At 45.7% G+C, this 17,753-nt stretch overlaps 1 protein-coding gene across 3 annotated transcripts in view; it reads right to left on the reverse strand.

Annotated features, from left to right (window-relative positions):
- The window catches only part of FOCAD (focadhesin), an 872,056-nt gene that overhangs the window by 269,027 nt on the left and 585,276 nt on the right, over window positions 1-17,753 (reverse strand). For all 3 annotated transcript variants that reach the window (XM_063914161.1, XM_063914160.1, XM_063914162.1), the window contains one exon: window positions 629-761. In XM_063914161.1, the coding sequence (XP_063770231.1) occupies window positions 629-761 (133 nt within the window). The remainder of the gene's footprint in view (window positions 1-628; window positions 762-17,753) is intronic.

A 17,753-nucleotide genomic window follows, 5' to 3' on the forward strand; every position in this document is an offset into this window, starting at 1 on the left:
TTTTTAGGGTGAAAAAGTGCACAATGATGGAAATTGGGGTGCAGTGGGACAAGTGTTTTTAGACTTGCAGATGGCAGTAATCTGTTTCCACTTTTTTTTTTTTTAAGTACCCTAAAATTACCCAAATATATACTTATTCCCATTTTTATGTACCCCTAGTTAAATTTTAGCACTTATATGCATGTTTTTTTCAGCAATATAACAACCATTTGATCCAATTTAAGTACCAGAAATACTTTTATTATAGCCAATAGTAAACTTTTATACTGTTATCTGATGTTAGTTTAGCTTTTTTGGGGGTATGGACAAATTTACCCATTTATCACTTTTGTGATATACAGACGGTATGCGGATAAGATCCCGCCGGACGGAATCCCGGCCGTCGGAATACCGACACCGGGATCCCGACCGGCACAATCCCGACATATTCTCCCTCTGTGCGTATCCACGACACCCATAGAGGGAGAATAAATTAGCATGCCGAGCGTAGCGAGCCCACAAGGGGCTGCGTTGCGCTCGCCCCCCTGTCGGGATTGTGCCGGTCGGGATCCCGGTGTCGGTATTCCGACCGCCGGGATTCCGTCAGGCGGTAATTCATACTGATCCCATACACACCAGAGTTTCTTACCTGGTAATACAGAAGAAGGTGAAAGTGCCATAAGTTTTATGTATGACGAGCCAGGGACAGAGAGGTCTACCTCCTTTTCCTGTTCTTCACCAGCCACCTCACACTCGTCCACTGGAATCACCTCGGGTCTGGCCTACAGTCCAATACAATAGTTTGTTGATTACTTTCAGTGTGAAATTAAACATGTCAAAGGCAGCAGAAATAAAATGTTACAATACAGATATCCAATAGGAATACCAGTACTTACGGTTGGCTATTCCTGCGATACACGATTGCACACTAAACATTAATCACCAGGCAATGGGCATATTATATGGGTGATTTCCTTACATGCTCAACATCTTTGCATACAGCTGCTATCAAGTAGGAGAGTTGGGGGATGCCTAGGTTTTCTTTTAGGTATCTGAGCTTTTCAGCAAACATCAGGCCTGAAAGGATTGGTGTCAAGTACTACTACTATCTACTATTTTTATACAGTTACTAGACCAATTAGACCAGCACTACGTATACTGACCTGACAATTCAATATCATTTTCTAAAGTACAAATAGCAGCTGTACAGCACAAGTGAAGTTGTGTAACATAATGAGCCTAATTTGTGCGGCTTCATCACAGTTAAAAGCAAGTACAAAGATTCCAGCTGTAAGATGGCTGATCTGCTGGAGTGCCAACATTCAGCATCTTACGACAGGAGGAGTTTGGTAAAACCATGTGCTCGTCGCTGACTGCAGACTGGGTACATTGTTGCATCTGCTAATATACCGCCACATGAGCTTTCTGAAAGTACTGGCAGCATCTTTTGTATGCTGCCTGTTCTATTTACATTGATTCTCCATTGAGTGGTAGCGTAGGTTGTTACTGCAAAGTCACTTACATTTTACAAATACCCTTGGCTAACCAGTCTTATACCGTAAATTAAATATTTGCATAATATATACTAAAATATACTAAAAGCCTGCTAATAATTAAAGGAAATATTCCTACAGATTGTAAGCTTGCGAGCATGGCCCTCTTACCACTTTGTCTGTTATTAAACAGTCTTGATTTGTTCGTTTTATTACCACGCGTATAGCGCAACCGAATATGATGGCGCTATTTAAGTAACTGTTAATAAATAAATAAATAAATAAAATATTGCACAGTGCCCTGTGGACTTTGACTCCTATACTTGTGTTTAAGCAACCTTGTAGGATTGCGGTTAAAGCAGAAGGGGATCGGTATATGGTCCCGCTGCATGGGATGCCGAATGTCAGTATACAGGCATTGGCATCACGGGCGCTAGAATGCCAGCAGGGAGGCCCAAGGGCAACAAAGCCCCTTGCGGGTTCGCTGCGCTTGCCATGCTGTGGACTAGCCACAGGTTCTATTCTCCCTCTATGGGTGTCGTGGACACTCATAGAGGGGGAATCACCTACTTCACCGGTATTCTGGGGGCGGTATAGTACCCCCGTCAGGATCCCGGCATAGGTATTGAGACAGCCGGGATCCCGACGGGCGGTTATGTTAACCACATACCAGCAGAAGTAGTGGATGCACACTGTTTACATGTGCAAGGAAGGGCATTTAAAGTAAATATATTACCACCATCGGGAAAAGCAAACCAGTTACTATATGGTGTATCAAGGTATTCTCACTAATAGCTTCACATGATTAATGCTACAGATGTGTCCTCATACATCTTGCCTCAATACGCAATGCAGCGGGAGATGCCTGGTGTGAGTTTCATGCAACTCCGTTAGCGTTTGGCATTTTTTGGGGCAGAAAAAATGCATCTTATTCGCATTGCTATGCGAATAAGACGCAGATTAAAATATGAGTCATGCCTATATTCTGTGTGAGACCTCGGCTGTATTTCCATACGAAATGCTACGTTACATTGTTTTCTAGGAAACCACTGTAATGTAAGATTTCGCGGTAGCGCACTGAATATAGGCATGCCGCATACCGTTCTAATCAGCAAAAGCTGCCTGTGCATCCCACTCACATCGTTTTGTGAGTAAGACGTATTTTAGTGGAAAAAGTTCCCAGAAAAATATTCGTTATGGTAAGAACTTACCGTTGATAACGGTATTTCTCCTAAGTCCCCAGGATCCACAGGATAACATTGGGATATGATGAGGCGACAGCGGATTTGTACCGGTCAAAGCTTTCGGCCTCCCAGCATGCAACGGGCCCGTCCATATATTCCCGCCTCCTGGCTCAGGCAAATCAGTTGTTTTTCCAAAGCTCAAGGCAAGAGCAGAGCCGGATTAAGGGGGGGGGGGGGCTCCGGGGGTAAGTACTCTGGGCCCCCCTGTCTGAAAGGGCCCCGCCACGCGCCATAACGGATCTCTAATCCGATCCGCGCCGATGTGCTCCCCTCCCCACTGACAGCCCAGCGGTCATACTCAGAGCCGCCGTCGCTGCAGAGCTGGCTGGGCTTCTCGCTGAGTGACGGCTCAGCCTCCCAATAGGATGGTAAGCTGCAGCCTGCGTCTCAGTGACTGGCTGAGCACGCAGGCTGTAGAGAAGAAGGAAGCTCCCTGGAAGTGTGGAGTCTGTGCTGTGGACTGTGGATGTGTGCTGGCCGGGTGGAGACTGGAGAGACAGAGAGGAAACTTCAGGCACTCACTGCCCTATTAGTAAGGATTTATTGATTTTTTTTCCTCTTAGGTATGCATTCAATTTGTGTATGTAGATATATATATATATATATATATATACACACACATATATATATAATTTTTATTTTTTATTTTTTTATTATGGGACCAGGTCAGGATCCTGGCAGTCAAAATACCGACACCAGAATCACGACACTTCTCAGAATCCCGACCGCCGGAATCCCAAATTACTGTTTGCAGGCCCATCGGAGAGGTAAGCCACAAAGGGGGAGGTTAGGTATATATATTCAAACTACCCGATACTCCCCTAGTTCAAATGATACAGCGTATATCATATATATATATATATATATATATATATAACTTTAGTTTTAGACCTCAGGGCCCCCCGCCTTAAGTACCCCGGGCCCCCCAATGTCTTAATCCAGCTCTGGGCAAGAGCATCATAGAGAGCCATAATCAGGCAAGAAGAACACACATGCACACACTTCCATACAAGGAGGAAGAGGTTAGTAAGTGAAAAGATCATCAAATCAGGTGGACCAGGGTGGGATCCCTGTGTACTTAGGAGAAATACTGTTGTTATCAATGGTAAGTTCTTAACATAATGAATATTTTTTTCGGCAGGGTCCACAGTTTATCCACAGGGTAACATTGGCATGTCCCAAAGCAATTTAGTGGTGGTGACGCTCCTGATTGGACAGGAGAATCCTTTGCCCTAATTCAGCGTCCTGAGAGGCAAAGGTATCAAAGGCATAATGTCTAATGAATGTGTTAATGTAAGACCATGTGGTTGCCTTACATATCTGTTCAGCAGAAGCACCACGTTGTGCTGCCCATGATAGACCTACCTTACAAGTAGAGTGAGCAGAGACATTAGCTGGAAGAGGGAGATCAGCTTGAGAGCATGCTTCTGAAATTGTCATCTGAAGCCATCTCACCAGTGTCTGCTTGTCAGCAGGGCATCCTCTTTTGTGAAATCCGTAAAGAACGAAGAGGGTGTCTATTTTTCTGATGGTACTGGTACGATTCACGTAGATCCTTAAGGCATGGACTATGTCCAACGATGCATCTCCCGCAGAGAGGTACGGTTCCTGGAAGGCCGGGACTACAATTTCTTCGTTAATGTGGAGTTTAGATACCACCTTAGGAAGATACCCAGATTTGGTTCTGAGAACTGCTCTATCTGAATTAAAAAAAAATCAGAAAAGGTGGGCAACATAACAATGCCCCTAAATCTGAAACTCTTCTAGCTGAAGCTATAGCCAGTAGAAAGAGAACTTTTGCTGTCAACCACTTGAGATCTCGTTTAAGTGGCTCAAATGGGGCAACTTGAAGAGCCTTTAGGACTAAACTTACACCCAAGGCACAGGGCACTGTAGGAGGACTAGAAGGAGGTTGAATGTGCAGCATTCATTGGAAAAAAGTGCGCACATCCTGTAGGTTAGCAATTTTCTTTTGGAACCATACAGTTAATGCTGACACTTGCACTCTCAAGGAAGCCACTCGTAGACCTTTATCCATTCCTGCCTGAATGAATGCCAGGATTCTGGAAACTATGAACGCCCTAAAGTCAAACTTCCACTTAATGCACCACTGAATATAGGTTTGCCATATTCGGTGATAAATGTGAGCTGAGGAAGATTTCCTTGCTGTGAGCATAGCTTGAATTACCTGTTGTGAGAATTCTCTTGCTTTCAGGATGGAAGTCTCAAGAGCCACGCCGTCAAAGACAGTTGATCCAGGTACTTGTGATAGCAAGTACCTTGAGACAGTAGATCTGGACGTTGAGGGAGTAGGAATGGAGCATCCATAGACAACCTCTGCAGATCTGTGTACCAATGTCTTCAGGGCCAAGCCGGAGCTATTAGAATCACGGCGCCCTTTCCTTGTTTTACCTTTCGCATTACCCTGGGTAACAGGGGGATGGGTGGAAACACATAGGCTAGATGAAAGTCCCACCTCACTGACAGGTCATCCACAAAGATCGCTTTGGGATCCTTTGTTCTTGACCTGTATGCGGGGACTTTGTTGTTCTGGCATGACGCCATGAGATCTACCTCCGGTAACCCCCATTTGTTTACCATTTGGAAGACTTCTGGGTGTAAAGACAATTAGTTTGTATGAATAGCGCGTCGACTGACAAAACCCACTTCCCAGTTTAGGACTCCCGGAATGAATACTGCGGACAAGGATGGCAGATGAAGTTCTGCCCACTTTAATGTGTGACTTGCCTCCTTCATAGCATTCTGGTTGCACGTTCGTACCTGATGGTTGAGGTACGCTACTGCCGTTGCATTGTCCGAGCGGATTTGGACTGGTTTTACCTGAAGGATGTCCTTTGCCTGAACAAGTGCCATATATATGGCCCGAAGTTCCAATATATTTATTGGCAGGCAACTTAGTTCCTTGGTCCACTGCCCCTGGAAGCAACTTCTTCCTGACACTGCTCCCCGGCCCTGAAGACTGGCATCCGTTGTCAGAATTTCCGAATCTGATATCCAAAAGGGTCTCCCATTGTCCAGATGGGATGTCTGTAGCCACCAGGCTAGTGACCTCCTTACTCCCAGAGGAAGGACCATAGTCTGTGTTTTTATTGTCTGATGACAAAAATTCCATTTGGCAAGGATCAGACGTTGCAGAGGCCTTGAATGGAACTGAGCATACTCCTCCATGTCGAATGTCAACACCATCAACCCCATCACACGCATTGCAGCGTGAATGGATATCCTTTGACTGTGTAGCAGCTCCTGAATCCTTGACTGAATCTTGGATATTTTGTTCAGAGGAAGAAATACTCTCTGAAGACCTGAATGCAGCACAGCCCCAAAATGAGTCATCCGTTGTGACGGAACCAGGGACAACTTTGCCCAAATTATGAGCCAACCGTGTCTCTGTAAACAAGCTATTGTCTGTTGCAGATGACACTGAAGCAATTCCTGAGACTGTGCCAGGATTAATAAGTCGTCGAGGTATGGAAAAATCCTTATTCCCCTGCTGACGGAGATAAGATGCCATCTCCACCATAATTTTAGTTAATACTCTGGGAGCCGTGCCCAGTGCAAAAGGTAGGGCCTGAAACTGAAAATAATGCTGGAGGGTAGCAAACCTGAGATAGCGTTGAAGGGACAGTGCAATAGGAACATGTAGCTAAGCATCCTGGATATCCAGGAATACCATAAAATACTCCGGATTCATGGCCAAAATAATGGAACGTAAAGTCTCCATATGAAACCAAGGCACCCAAATGTACATGATCAGCGCTTTGAGATTGAGTATGGGCCGGAATGACCCATTTGGCTTCTGGACTAGAAACAGGTTGGAACTAAAACCTTGTCCTCTTTGTGTAGGAGGAATTGGAATTATCACTCCTGACTGAGGCAACTTCTGAACTGCCTCTTGCAAAGCCCTGGCCTTCGTTTTCACTGAAGATGGGCTGGTACAAAAAAAACCTTGAGGAGTGTGTTCCTTGAAAGCAAAAGCATAACCGTGAGATACCGCTTCTTGCACCCATGCATCTGTGGTAGACTGCTGCTAGATCTGTGCAAACTGAAGAAGTCGGCCTCCCACCCCCCTGGGGTCCCCCAGGTGGAGGCCCACACCATCAGGCTGATGGCTTATCTTCTCATTTGGAAGCAGGTCCTCTGGTAGCCCAATGCTTTTTAGTCTTACCAGACTTGTTGGATTGGGACTGTTTGCCATCACCCTTTCCTTTCGCTGTTCCTTGATTCCGAATGGGCCGAAAAGCTGAAAATCTAGGTTTGAATTTGTGTGTGGAAGGAAACTTCACTTTCTTGGAGTCTGCTTCTGACTCCAAAATACGGTTTAATTCTTCACCAAAAAGAATATCTCCAGTAAAAAGTAAAGATTCCGGAACCTTTTTGGATTCTGAGTCAGCTTTCTATGCACGTAGCCAAACCGCTCTGCGAGCTGCTACTGCTGAAGCTGATGCCTGAGAAGCAATAGTACCCAAATCCAAAGCTGCTTCTTCCATAAACCGAACACAAATCTCCACTAGTGAAGATAAAAAAAAGCGCTGGTATTTAAATAGTTATTTTAAATTTTTTAATTGATATAATACATACATATAAAAAAATATTACAATGTAATCAATTACCGGTCGGAAAAAGAGTGTCTCAAATGGAAAAACATGAATTGAAAAGTCCACTAAGCTTAGTGTCGTATAGGTAGAATAAATTATTTAACTATACAGTCAGCGGGAGATAACAGCACCTAATAAAGATTGTTAGGTGTAGGAGAATTTTTACCTACCCACGAGGTCACAAATATTTAGCATTGTTAGGATCTCCTGCTCTGTGCTGCCACGTCGCCATGGCAACCGGGAGGCAAGTGTTAGCGAAGTAACCTGAGCGCAGCTGATACTCCGGTCCGGGTTTTTACTGTGTAGTGGTTACAGGCTCTGTGCACGGCAGGGAATTCGGCGCTGGTTTTGTGCTCACAGTCTGTGAGGTCTGAGTGGGGCGTGGACAGCACCTGCTATATAAACCATCCTCTCAGGCTAGGCAAATGCTGCTGAATCTTTGTTTGTTAGTCAGTTCCAGAGAAGTTAGCTAGTACTGTGTGACTTTGTATTTACTTGTTGCTTACTGCGAATAGGCCTTGGGATTCGGTACTTCATTCTGCCAATCCAGACCTAGCAGTAAGACTGGAGTCAGTTGTTTGACCTGCTGGGGTTCTTTTGCTATTCTGTGAACCCAGCAGGTTTGCGGCTGTACTCTCAGACCTGCTTGCTTAATCCTCCCTCACTGTGCAGGGCGTCCAGGTGTCAGTTTAGTGGCAGTAAGCTGAACCTGTGCCCTGCAAGTGGGGGTTAGGATTGTGGATACTCTCCTTGTGTCTATATTTCTATCTCTGACCAAGGAGTTTATTCCCACACCCGTTGGTAACCCTTTGGGGTTTTTTCTGTTGCTCTTAGCAACATCATTTCAGGTGCTCCACATGTTAAATCACTACACATTGCTTCATTGTCCGCTCTATTCCATCTGAGCATTCCTGACACTAGGGAGACACCCAATTCCTGAGCCTTTGGGCTTCTCCGTTCACTTTGTGTTTATTAGTTATTCCATCACCTCCTGTGTATGTTATGTTATACTGTCTGTGAGTTTGTTTGCTTCGCTTCCCTCTCTGTTCATACACCGGTATACTCCTGTTAGCACTGGTGTGCGTAACATATTCAGCAGCCTTACTCCTGTTGAAATTTTGTGGGAATATGGAGCATACTCCTCAAAATACTTTGCAACAGGTGGTCGATCAGGTGCAGGTCCTGACTCGACAATTTAATGATTTGTCCATTAAAATGAACACCCCGCAGGCCGCTAGCGGAGCTCCCGCAGCAGCAGCGGCAAGTTCAGGGGTTAAGGAGCCGAAAGTAAATCTCCCGGATCGTTTTTCTGGAGATCGCTCACAGTTCTTTTGTTTCAAGGAGAGCTGTAAGCTATATTTCAGGCTTAGGCCCCAGTCTTCTGGGTCGGAGATTCAGCGGGTGGGCATGGTGATTTCCTTGCTACAAGGAGACCCACAGGTCTGGGCATATGGGTTACAGCCTGACTGTCCGTCGCTTAAAAGTGTTGATGCTTTTTTTACGGCACTGGGCATTTTGTATGATGACCCTGACAAGATGGCTTCAGCCGAGGCTCAGATTACGGTTCTTAAGCAAGGGCGACGGCCAGCTGAAGTTTATAGTACGGAGTTTCGGAGGTTGGCTCATGATACCCAGTGGAATGACCCAGCCCTGAGAAACCAGTACCGAAGGGGCCTTTCTGACCAGATAAAGGACCAACTGGTACAATATCCCTCGCCTGATAGCTTAGATCAGCTCATGCAGTTATCCATCCGGGTGGATAGACGGCTGAGAGAGCGTAGGCTTGAAAGGGAGACCGCAGTTTCCTTTTTTCCCAAGGGAACCTCAGACTCTGAGGAATATTCCGAGGAGCCTATGCAGATTGGGGCTACCCGCCTCTCCTCGCGTGAGAAGACGCGGAGGAGACAGCAGGGTTTGTGTTTGTACTGTGGGAATAAAGGTCATGTTGTAGTATCATGCCCAGAAAAACCGGAAAACTTCAGGGCCTGAGGGTGATGGGAAATATCCTGTCAGGCCAGAAGTCAGAATTTCCTAAAAAGACTTTTCTCATTCCGGTGACTTTGGAGATCCTCGGTCAAACTGTCAAGACTGAGGCCTTTGTTGACAGTGGGGCCGATGGGGTTTTCATGGACCGTCAATTCACCCTGGAACACTCTGTTCCCTCAGTACCTTTGGCATCAGAGATTGAGATCTGTGGGTTAAACGGGGAACCATTGTCCCAGGGTAAAATTACCTCCTGCACCAGCCAAATTCCTTTGTTTATTGGAGCCACACACTCTGAAAAATTGTCTTTTTATGTGACTGTCTGTTCTTTTGCCCCATTGGTTTTGGGGTTACCCTGGTTAAGGGCCCATAACCCTCAATTTGACTGGGTCTCTGGGGAGATTCTTAGTTGGGGTAGTGATTGTTTCAGGAGTTGCTTGAGCCTTCCAGTCAGGCTCTCGCAGCTAAGTTTGCCAGGATTGCCAGGATGTTATGCAGATTTTGCGGATGTGTTCTCCAAAAAAGTTGCGGAGGTACTACCTCCCCATCGCCCCTATGACTGTGCCATTGATTTGTTGCCGGATGCTAAGCTTCCCAAGAGCAGGTTGTACTCCCTGTCACGTCCTGAGACTCAGGCTATGGCAGAGTACATTCAGGAGAACTTGGCTAAGGGATTTATCAGACCCTCACAGTCCCCAGTTGGGTCGGGGTTCTTTTTCGTGGGTAAAAAGGACGGTTCGTTGCGACCCTGCATCGACATCAGGGAATTGAACCGTATCACGATTAAAAACTCGTACCCACTGCCTCTCATTTCGGTTTTGTTTGACCAGCTTCGTACTGCCACCATTTTTTCTAAGATTGACCTACGCGGTGCTTACAATCTAATCCGAATAAGAGAGGGGGATGAATGGAAGACTGCCTTTAATACCCACTCAGGGCATTATGAATATTTGGTGATGCCTTTTGGGCTCTCTAATGCCCCGGCAGTCTTCCAGGAATTCATGAACGATGTGCTCAGGGAATATTTGGATAGATTCTTAGTTGTTTATCTAGATGACATCCTAATCTTCTCTCATTCCCTGGAGGAACATCGGAAGCATGTACGCTTAGTCCTCCAGAAACTCAGAGACCACCAGCTTGGGGCGAAGCTGGAGAAGTGTGAGTTTGAAGTCCAGCAAATCGCATTTCTAGGGTATATTATCTCCTCAGAAGGTTTCCAAATGGAGGGTTCTAAGGTACAGGCAGTCCTGGATTGGGTGCAGCCCACTAGTTTGAAGGCGCTTCAGCGTTTTCTGGGCTTTGCGAATTTTTATAGACGGTTTATCGCTGGATTTTCGTCTATAGTGGCCCCCTTGGTGGCACTCACTACGAAAGGGGCGGATGTTGCTCACTGGTCTTGTGAGGCCAAAGCGGCCTTTGCCCGTCTCAAAAGGGCATTTGCCTCGGCCAAGGTGCTGCGACACCCAGATCCAGAGCGTCCTTTTGTGGTAGAAGTGGATGCCTTTGAGATAGGTATTGGGGCAGTGCTCTCTCAGATGGGGGTGTCTGATACTCGCCTTCATCCCTGTGCTTACTTTTCCCGTAAATTTTCGTCTGCCGAGATGAATTATGATGTGGGTAACCGGGAATTGTTGGCTATAAAGGATGCACTCGGGGAGTGGAGACACTGGCTTGAGGGGGCTAAGTTTGTGGTCTCAATTCTCACCGACCATAAGAATCTGGCATATTTAGAGTCAGCGAAGCGGCTCAATGCCAGGCAGGCACGATGGGCTTTGTTTTTTGCTCGCTTTAATTTTTTGATAACATATCGCCTTGGGTCAAAAAACATCAAGGCTGATGCGCTCTCGCAGAGTTTTGCTCCAGTTCAAGAGACCACCGAGGAGCCATTGCCCATTGTGTCCCCATCATGTATTAAGTGGGCATTACCCAGGACCTCTTATCATTAGTCCTTAGAGCACAGGAGCAGGCTCCTCCAGACCTTCCGGTAGGTCTCTTGTTTGTGCCTCCTAGGTTAAGACAGCGAGTGTTCCTGGAATTCCATGCCAAGAGGTCGGCAGGGCATCCGGGTATTGCCAGAACTCGGGAGTTGCTGTCTAGGGCGGTGTGGTGGCCCTCGGTGGCTAGGGATGTGGATCAGTGGGTTCGGGGATGTGACGTTTGTGCCCGAAATAAAACTCCTAGAGGGGTTCCTGTCGGCCCATTACATCCACTCTCTATTCCGTCTAAGCCATGGACCCACATTTCCATGGATTTTGTGGTGGACTTGCCCAAATCCTCGGGGATGACAGCCATTTGGGTTGTCATTGACAGGTTTTCGAAGATGGCGCATTTCGTTCCACTGGTTGGGTTGCCATCGGCCAGACGCCTGTCTGAGTTATTTATGCAGCATGTTGTGTGCCTCCACGGGTTGCCACTTGATGTGGTCTCTGACCGTGGATCCCAGTTTGTGGCCAAATTCTGGAGGGCATTTTGTTCTGATCTCCAGATTTCTGTGAGCTTGTCGTCAGGCTACCATCCACAGTCTAATGGTCAGACTGAGAGGGTGAACCAGTCCTTGGAGCAGTTCCTCAGGTGTTATGTCTCCAAGTGTCATACTGACTGTGTTGCTCATATGTCCATGGCGGAGTTTGCCTATAACAACGCGGCTCACTCTGCTACAGGGATCTCTCCCTTCCGTTGTGTGTATGGGCATCATCCTAAGGCCAATTCTTTTGACCCCCTGGATTCCCCCTGGAGTCTGGTGGTTCCTCTGTTGTTTCGGTCCTTAGGGGTATTTGGAGGAAAGTGAAGAAAGCCCTTGTGTCTGTGTCATTAGTGACCAAAAGGGTTTTTGATAAGCGGAGAAGACCCTGCAGCTTCAAATTAGGAGACTTCGTCTGGTTGTCCACCAAGAATTTGAAGTTGAGACAGCCATCTCATAAGTTTGGCCTCCGGTTTATCGGCCCTTATAAGATCACCAGGGTTATCAATCCGGTGGCATTTCAGTTAGATCTGCCCCGTTCATTGGGTATCTATAAAACATTTCATTGTTCCCTTTTAAAACTGGCGGTTAGTAATCCTTCCAGTGGAAGACCTTCTCCTCTTCTGATACGGGGTCAGAGGGAGTTTGTGGTTGAAAGGGTTCTTGACTCCAAGATGGTTCGGGGTCGGCTGTCATTTTTAGTGCACTGGAAGGGGTATGGCCCGGAGGAGCGGTCGTGGGTGCGCAGTTGTGATCTTCATGCCCCCAGACTGATACGCTCTTTCTTCTCGCAGTTCCCCGATAAACCCGGTGGTAGGGGTTCTTTGACCCCTCGTCAGAGGGGGGGTACTGTTAGGATCTCCTGCTCTGTGCTGCCACGTCGCCATGGCAACCGGGAGGCAAGTGTTAGCGAAGTAACCTGAGCGCAGCTGATACTCCGGTCCGGGTTTTTACTGTGTAGTGGTTACAGGCTCTGTGCACGGCAGGGAATCCGGCGCTGGTTTTGTGCTCACAGTCTGTGAGGTCTGAGTGGGGCGTGGACAGCACCTGCTATATAAACCATCCTCTCAGGCTAGGCAAATGCTGCTGAATCTTTGTTTGTTAGTCAGTTCCAGAGAAGTTAGCTAGTACTGTGTGACTTTGTATTTACTTGTTGCTTACTGCGAATAGGCCTTGGGATTCGGTACTTCATTCTGCCAATCCGGACCTAGCAGTAAGACTGGAGTCAGTTGTTTGACCTGCTGGGGTTCTTTTGCTATTCTGTGAACCCAGCAGGTTTGCGGCTGTACTCTCAGACCTGCTTGCTTAATCCTCCCTCACTGTGCAGGGCGTCCAGGTGTCAGTTTAGTGGCAGTAAGCTGAACCTGTGCCCTGCAAGTGGGGGTTAGGATTGTGGATACTCTCCTTGTGTCTATATTTCTATCTCTGACCAAGGAGTTTATTCCCACACCCGTTGGTAACCCTTTGGGGGGTTTTCTGCTGCTCTTAGCAACATCATTTCAGGTGCTCCACATGTTAAATCACTACACATCGCTTCATTGTCCGCTCTATTCCATCTGAGCATTCCTGACACTAGGGAGACACCCAATTCCTGAGCCTTTGGGCTTCTCCGTTCACTTTGGGTTTATTAGTTATTCCATCACCTCCTGTGTATGTTATGTTATACTGTCTGTGAGTTCGTTTGCTTCGCTTCCCTCTCTGTTCATACACCGGTATACTCCTGTTAGCACTGGTGTGCGTAACAAGCATCCTCCCGGCCACTGGTAGCAATTACTTTAGTCGCGGTCATATCCAGAGGGAACCAACTGGTGACGGACTTGGTAATGGGTATAGATCTCTCTGCTTTTTGCGGTGCTTAGCTGCAGCTTGTGTCTGGATAGCAATGACACACTGGTGGCTCCCGTCAAATGTACCTCTCCAGTTGAAAGTACCGTAAAGGTCTAGGTGCAACGATACTGCGGTGCTTAGCTGCGGCTGGTGTCTGAAAGGCAATGACACACTGATGGCTCCCGTCAGCGTACCTCTCCCGTTGATAAAACCATAGAGGTGTAGATGAGATGGTACTGCTGGTTTCCTTAATGGAGGGGGACCAATTCGATACCCGGCCGGTACCAATGAATCCAATTGACGCCTTATAGTAATGTCAGCGGCTTCCTCAGAACATAATAAAAAGGCCCTTTTACACTCACCACGCTCCCATACGCATGCGCACTTTGCATGTGTTCAAATCCTCGATTTCACTAAAATAGGCATTTCATATAAAGATTACATTGTAACAAATTAAAACTCGGTGGCACAATACACAGTATCACTATAAAAATATATAAAGTAACACCGCAGTGTTAATCACGCTTACATATAGTGTTCTTTTTTCATCAGGCAGAGAAGGAATGGTTATATAATAAATCTATCAATATACAACGTATCCAACAGGGGACACATTACATAATTATACTTTTAACACTTAAACCCACAGCTTAAGAATATACTTTCCAGAGAGCTCAGTATATTTAATGCATCCCTAATATTCACATGAGACCTTTAGAGCAGTAAAAAACACATCCCATGATGTGTATAATAAACACATTTAAAACATATAAAACTGTCCACACTACAATTTCAAAAACCTTTTCAAATATGAATTCATTATCTAGGTTCTGCATATTCAGATCTTCTTGGGGAAGTGTTCAATACATAAAATGGAATAATAAGCTATAATCAATTTCATATATATCAGGACTCCAATTAAAAACAGTACTGTATATACATAACCGTTATCCAAAAGCATATGGCCCACATGTATGATTATAGTCATAACTTCATTGACTATTCAATAAAACCATATTAAATCATAAGAAATAGAAACTAAAATAAAAACAGACACACATGGCCTAAATGGTCCAAGTCCAAGTCCCTCCTTCCTAAAGTATAAGTGACAAATGGTCATACCTATATAATTTAAATATTATTGAGCTCTATCGTGTCATAGAGCCCATATGGGACCAGAAACCCTAATCTATAAATCCAATAGGTTTAATAGATTATGTAGAAGAGAGGCCTATTGGATTTATAGATTAGGATCTCTGGTCCAATATGGGCTCAATGACATGACAGAGCTCAATAATATTTAAATAATATGCTTGGAACACATGCAAAGTACGCATGCGTATGGGAGCATGGTGAGTTTAAAAGGACCTCCCTGCACGTTTCCGATTCATTATGTTCTGAGGAAGCCGCCGACATTACTATAAGGCGGGGAAACACGTCAATTGGATTCATTGGTACCGCCCGGGTATCAAATTGGTCCCCCTCCATTAAAGAAACCAGCAGTACCATCTCATCTACACCTCTATGGTTTTATCAACGGGAGAGGTATGCTGAGGGGAGCCATCAGTGTGTCACTGCCTTTCAGACACCAGCCATAGCTAAGCACCGCAGTACCACTGCACCTACACCTTTACGGTGCTGCCAACGTGAGAGGTACATTTGACGGGAGCCACCAGTGTGTCATGGATATCCAGACACAAGCTGCAGCTAAGCACCGCAAAAAGCAGAGAGATCTATACCCATTACCAAGTCCGTCACCAGTTGGTTCCGTCTGGATATGACCGCGACTAAAGAAATTGCTACCAGCGGCCAGGAGGACGCTAAATATTTGTGACCTCGTGGGTGGGTAAAAATTCTCCTACACCTAAGAATCTTTATTAGGTGCTGTTATCTCCAGCTGACTGTATAGTTAAATAATTTATTCTACCTATACTACACTAAGCTTAGTGGACTTTTCAATTCATGTTTTTCCATTTGGGACACTTTTTTACCGTCCGGTAATTGATTACATTGTGATATTGTTTTTATATGTATGTATGTATTATGTATTACAGTGGGCGGGATGTACTAATGTACATCGCCGTCCTGCGCCACGATACTGATCGCATATGTACTTACATATGCGATCAGCATTGCGGAGGACAGATCTTCCGATAAGAGCTGTCCTCCGCGATGCACAGCGGCAGCCTGACTTCCGGGATTCGGCCCCAGGAGTCAGTCTGCGCATGCGTAGGGTGACGGGGGTGGCCACAAGGCAGGCTGGGAGGGATCCGATCGGATCCCTCACACAGCGCCGCGGAGAGAAGCCCATAGGCTTCTATGGACTATCGCCAGCTAAAGCTGGCGAACCCCGCCGCGGCGCTGACCTGCCGGCCGGGGGATAGTACATCAGGAAAATGCGGAAAACAGGGGGTTTACCGCATTTTCCGCTTAGTACATCCCGCCCAGTATATCAAATAAAAATTTTAAAATAACTATTTAAATACCAGCGCTTTTTCTATCTTCACTAGTGGAGATTTGTGTTCAGTATGATTTTAGGTGGGGTGAGTACACCCACTAAAAAGCAGCAGGCATTTAAATTATCAGCTGGCATTGGGCCAAATACATTTCGTTTTCTTCCATAAACGTCGCTACCTGTTTGATATGTGCAATATGAGATTTTTGCTCTCTAGATACCATTGAAAGATCATCCTCCAGTGCATGAGCCCAGGCAGCCACTGTCTTTGCTATCCAGGCTGAAGCCATGGCTGGTCTAATGATTGCCCCAGACACAAGGAAACAATGGTTTTAAGAAAACCTTCAATTCTCCTGTCCGTGACATCATTTAATGATGTTGACGGCAGAGGTAATGTAGATTTTCGCACTAGTCGAATGACATGCATATCTACTTTGGGAGCCACCTCTCTTTTTAAACAGTCCCCAGCCGGAAGAGGATAACTGGAATTCCATTTCTTTGGAATTCTAAAGCTCTCAGTGGGCGTAACCCAAGCCTCTTGCATAATTTCCGTCAGCTGTTCTGACCCAGGAAACTCAGTCCTAGCTGTTTTAGGAAGTTTAAACATAGGTGCCTTGGATTTTAACACAGGCTCTGCCGCCTCTTCTCAGGAAAGAATGGCTTTCATTGCACTAATTGGCTCAGGTATGTCTACTGACCCGAGTCCTTCCTCCTTGTCTTCGTATGCAGACCTGGAGTGTAATGAGTCCCCATCTGAAACATGTGTAGACTGTGAAGATGTTGTTTCATATCTATGTGATTTACTTACCATCGGCCTTTCAGCCTGTTTATGTTGATAGGCTGCCGCTTCCCCTGCTGAATGTAATAAACCCCAGGTGGAAGGTTGCATGTAAGGATTAACAGGGTAACCTATCCCTGGTATCGGAGCTGGCATTATCCGCTCAGCTATACTGGATAATGTCTGTGCAAATGTAGCCAATGGAGGTTCATCGTGAACCTGTGCCTGCCTTGGATTATTTAAAAGGCTTCAGTGAAAGCTAAACCTATTTGCACATAATCCATTTTGAACCAGATCCTGAGAGGTTAACCCAGCTTTGCAAGACAAACACAAGATGAGTGTTGGTGCTGCTGTGGAAAGTGTATTTTCCTCACCCTTGCCGCTCTTAGACATGATAAATAAATCACACACCTTTACAGTGTTACTACACAATTTGTGACAGTAATCACTTTAAAATTTGTTAAAGTAACACACAATCCGACCCCACCCTGCTTTGAACCAGCATTGAGGATTGGAATACACAGAAAAACTGACAGAATTATAGAAAAGTCAGCAATCACACTAGCAATCAGTCACCGGTTATACATTCGTATAATAAGTGATATGAGCACATAATCAACTACAGATACATTTCAAGTATGTAGGAGAAACATATTACTGCATTACCTTATATAGGAGTTTTAACCGTATTCAGTCGCACAGTGATAGAAATCAGCAGAAACAGTTTACAGACTCATATGCATAAAGCACTTATCCAACTATTTGTACGCAAAGGTAGATAGAGACTTAGGGGCAGATGTATTAAGCTCGGTGAAGTGATAAAGTGGAAGGTGATAACGCACCAGCCAGTCAGCTCCTAACTGTCATTTTTCAAACCCAGCCTGTGATATGGCAGTTAGGAGCTGATTGGCTGGTCC

This window comes from Pseudophryne corroboree, chromosome 1, assembly GCF_028390025.1.
Source record: "Pseudophryne corroboree isolate aPseCor3 chromosome 1, aPseCor3.hap2, whole genome shotgun sequence".
Lineage (NCBI taxonomy): Eukaryota > Metazoa > Chordata > Amphibia > Anura > Myobatrachidae > Pseudophryne > Pseudophryne corroboree.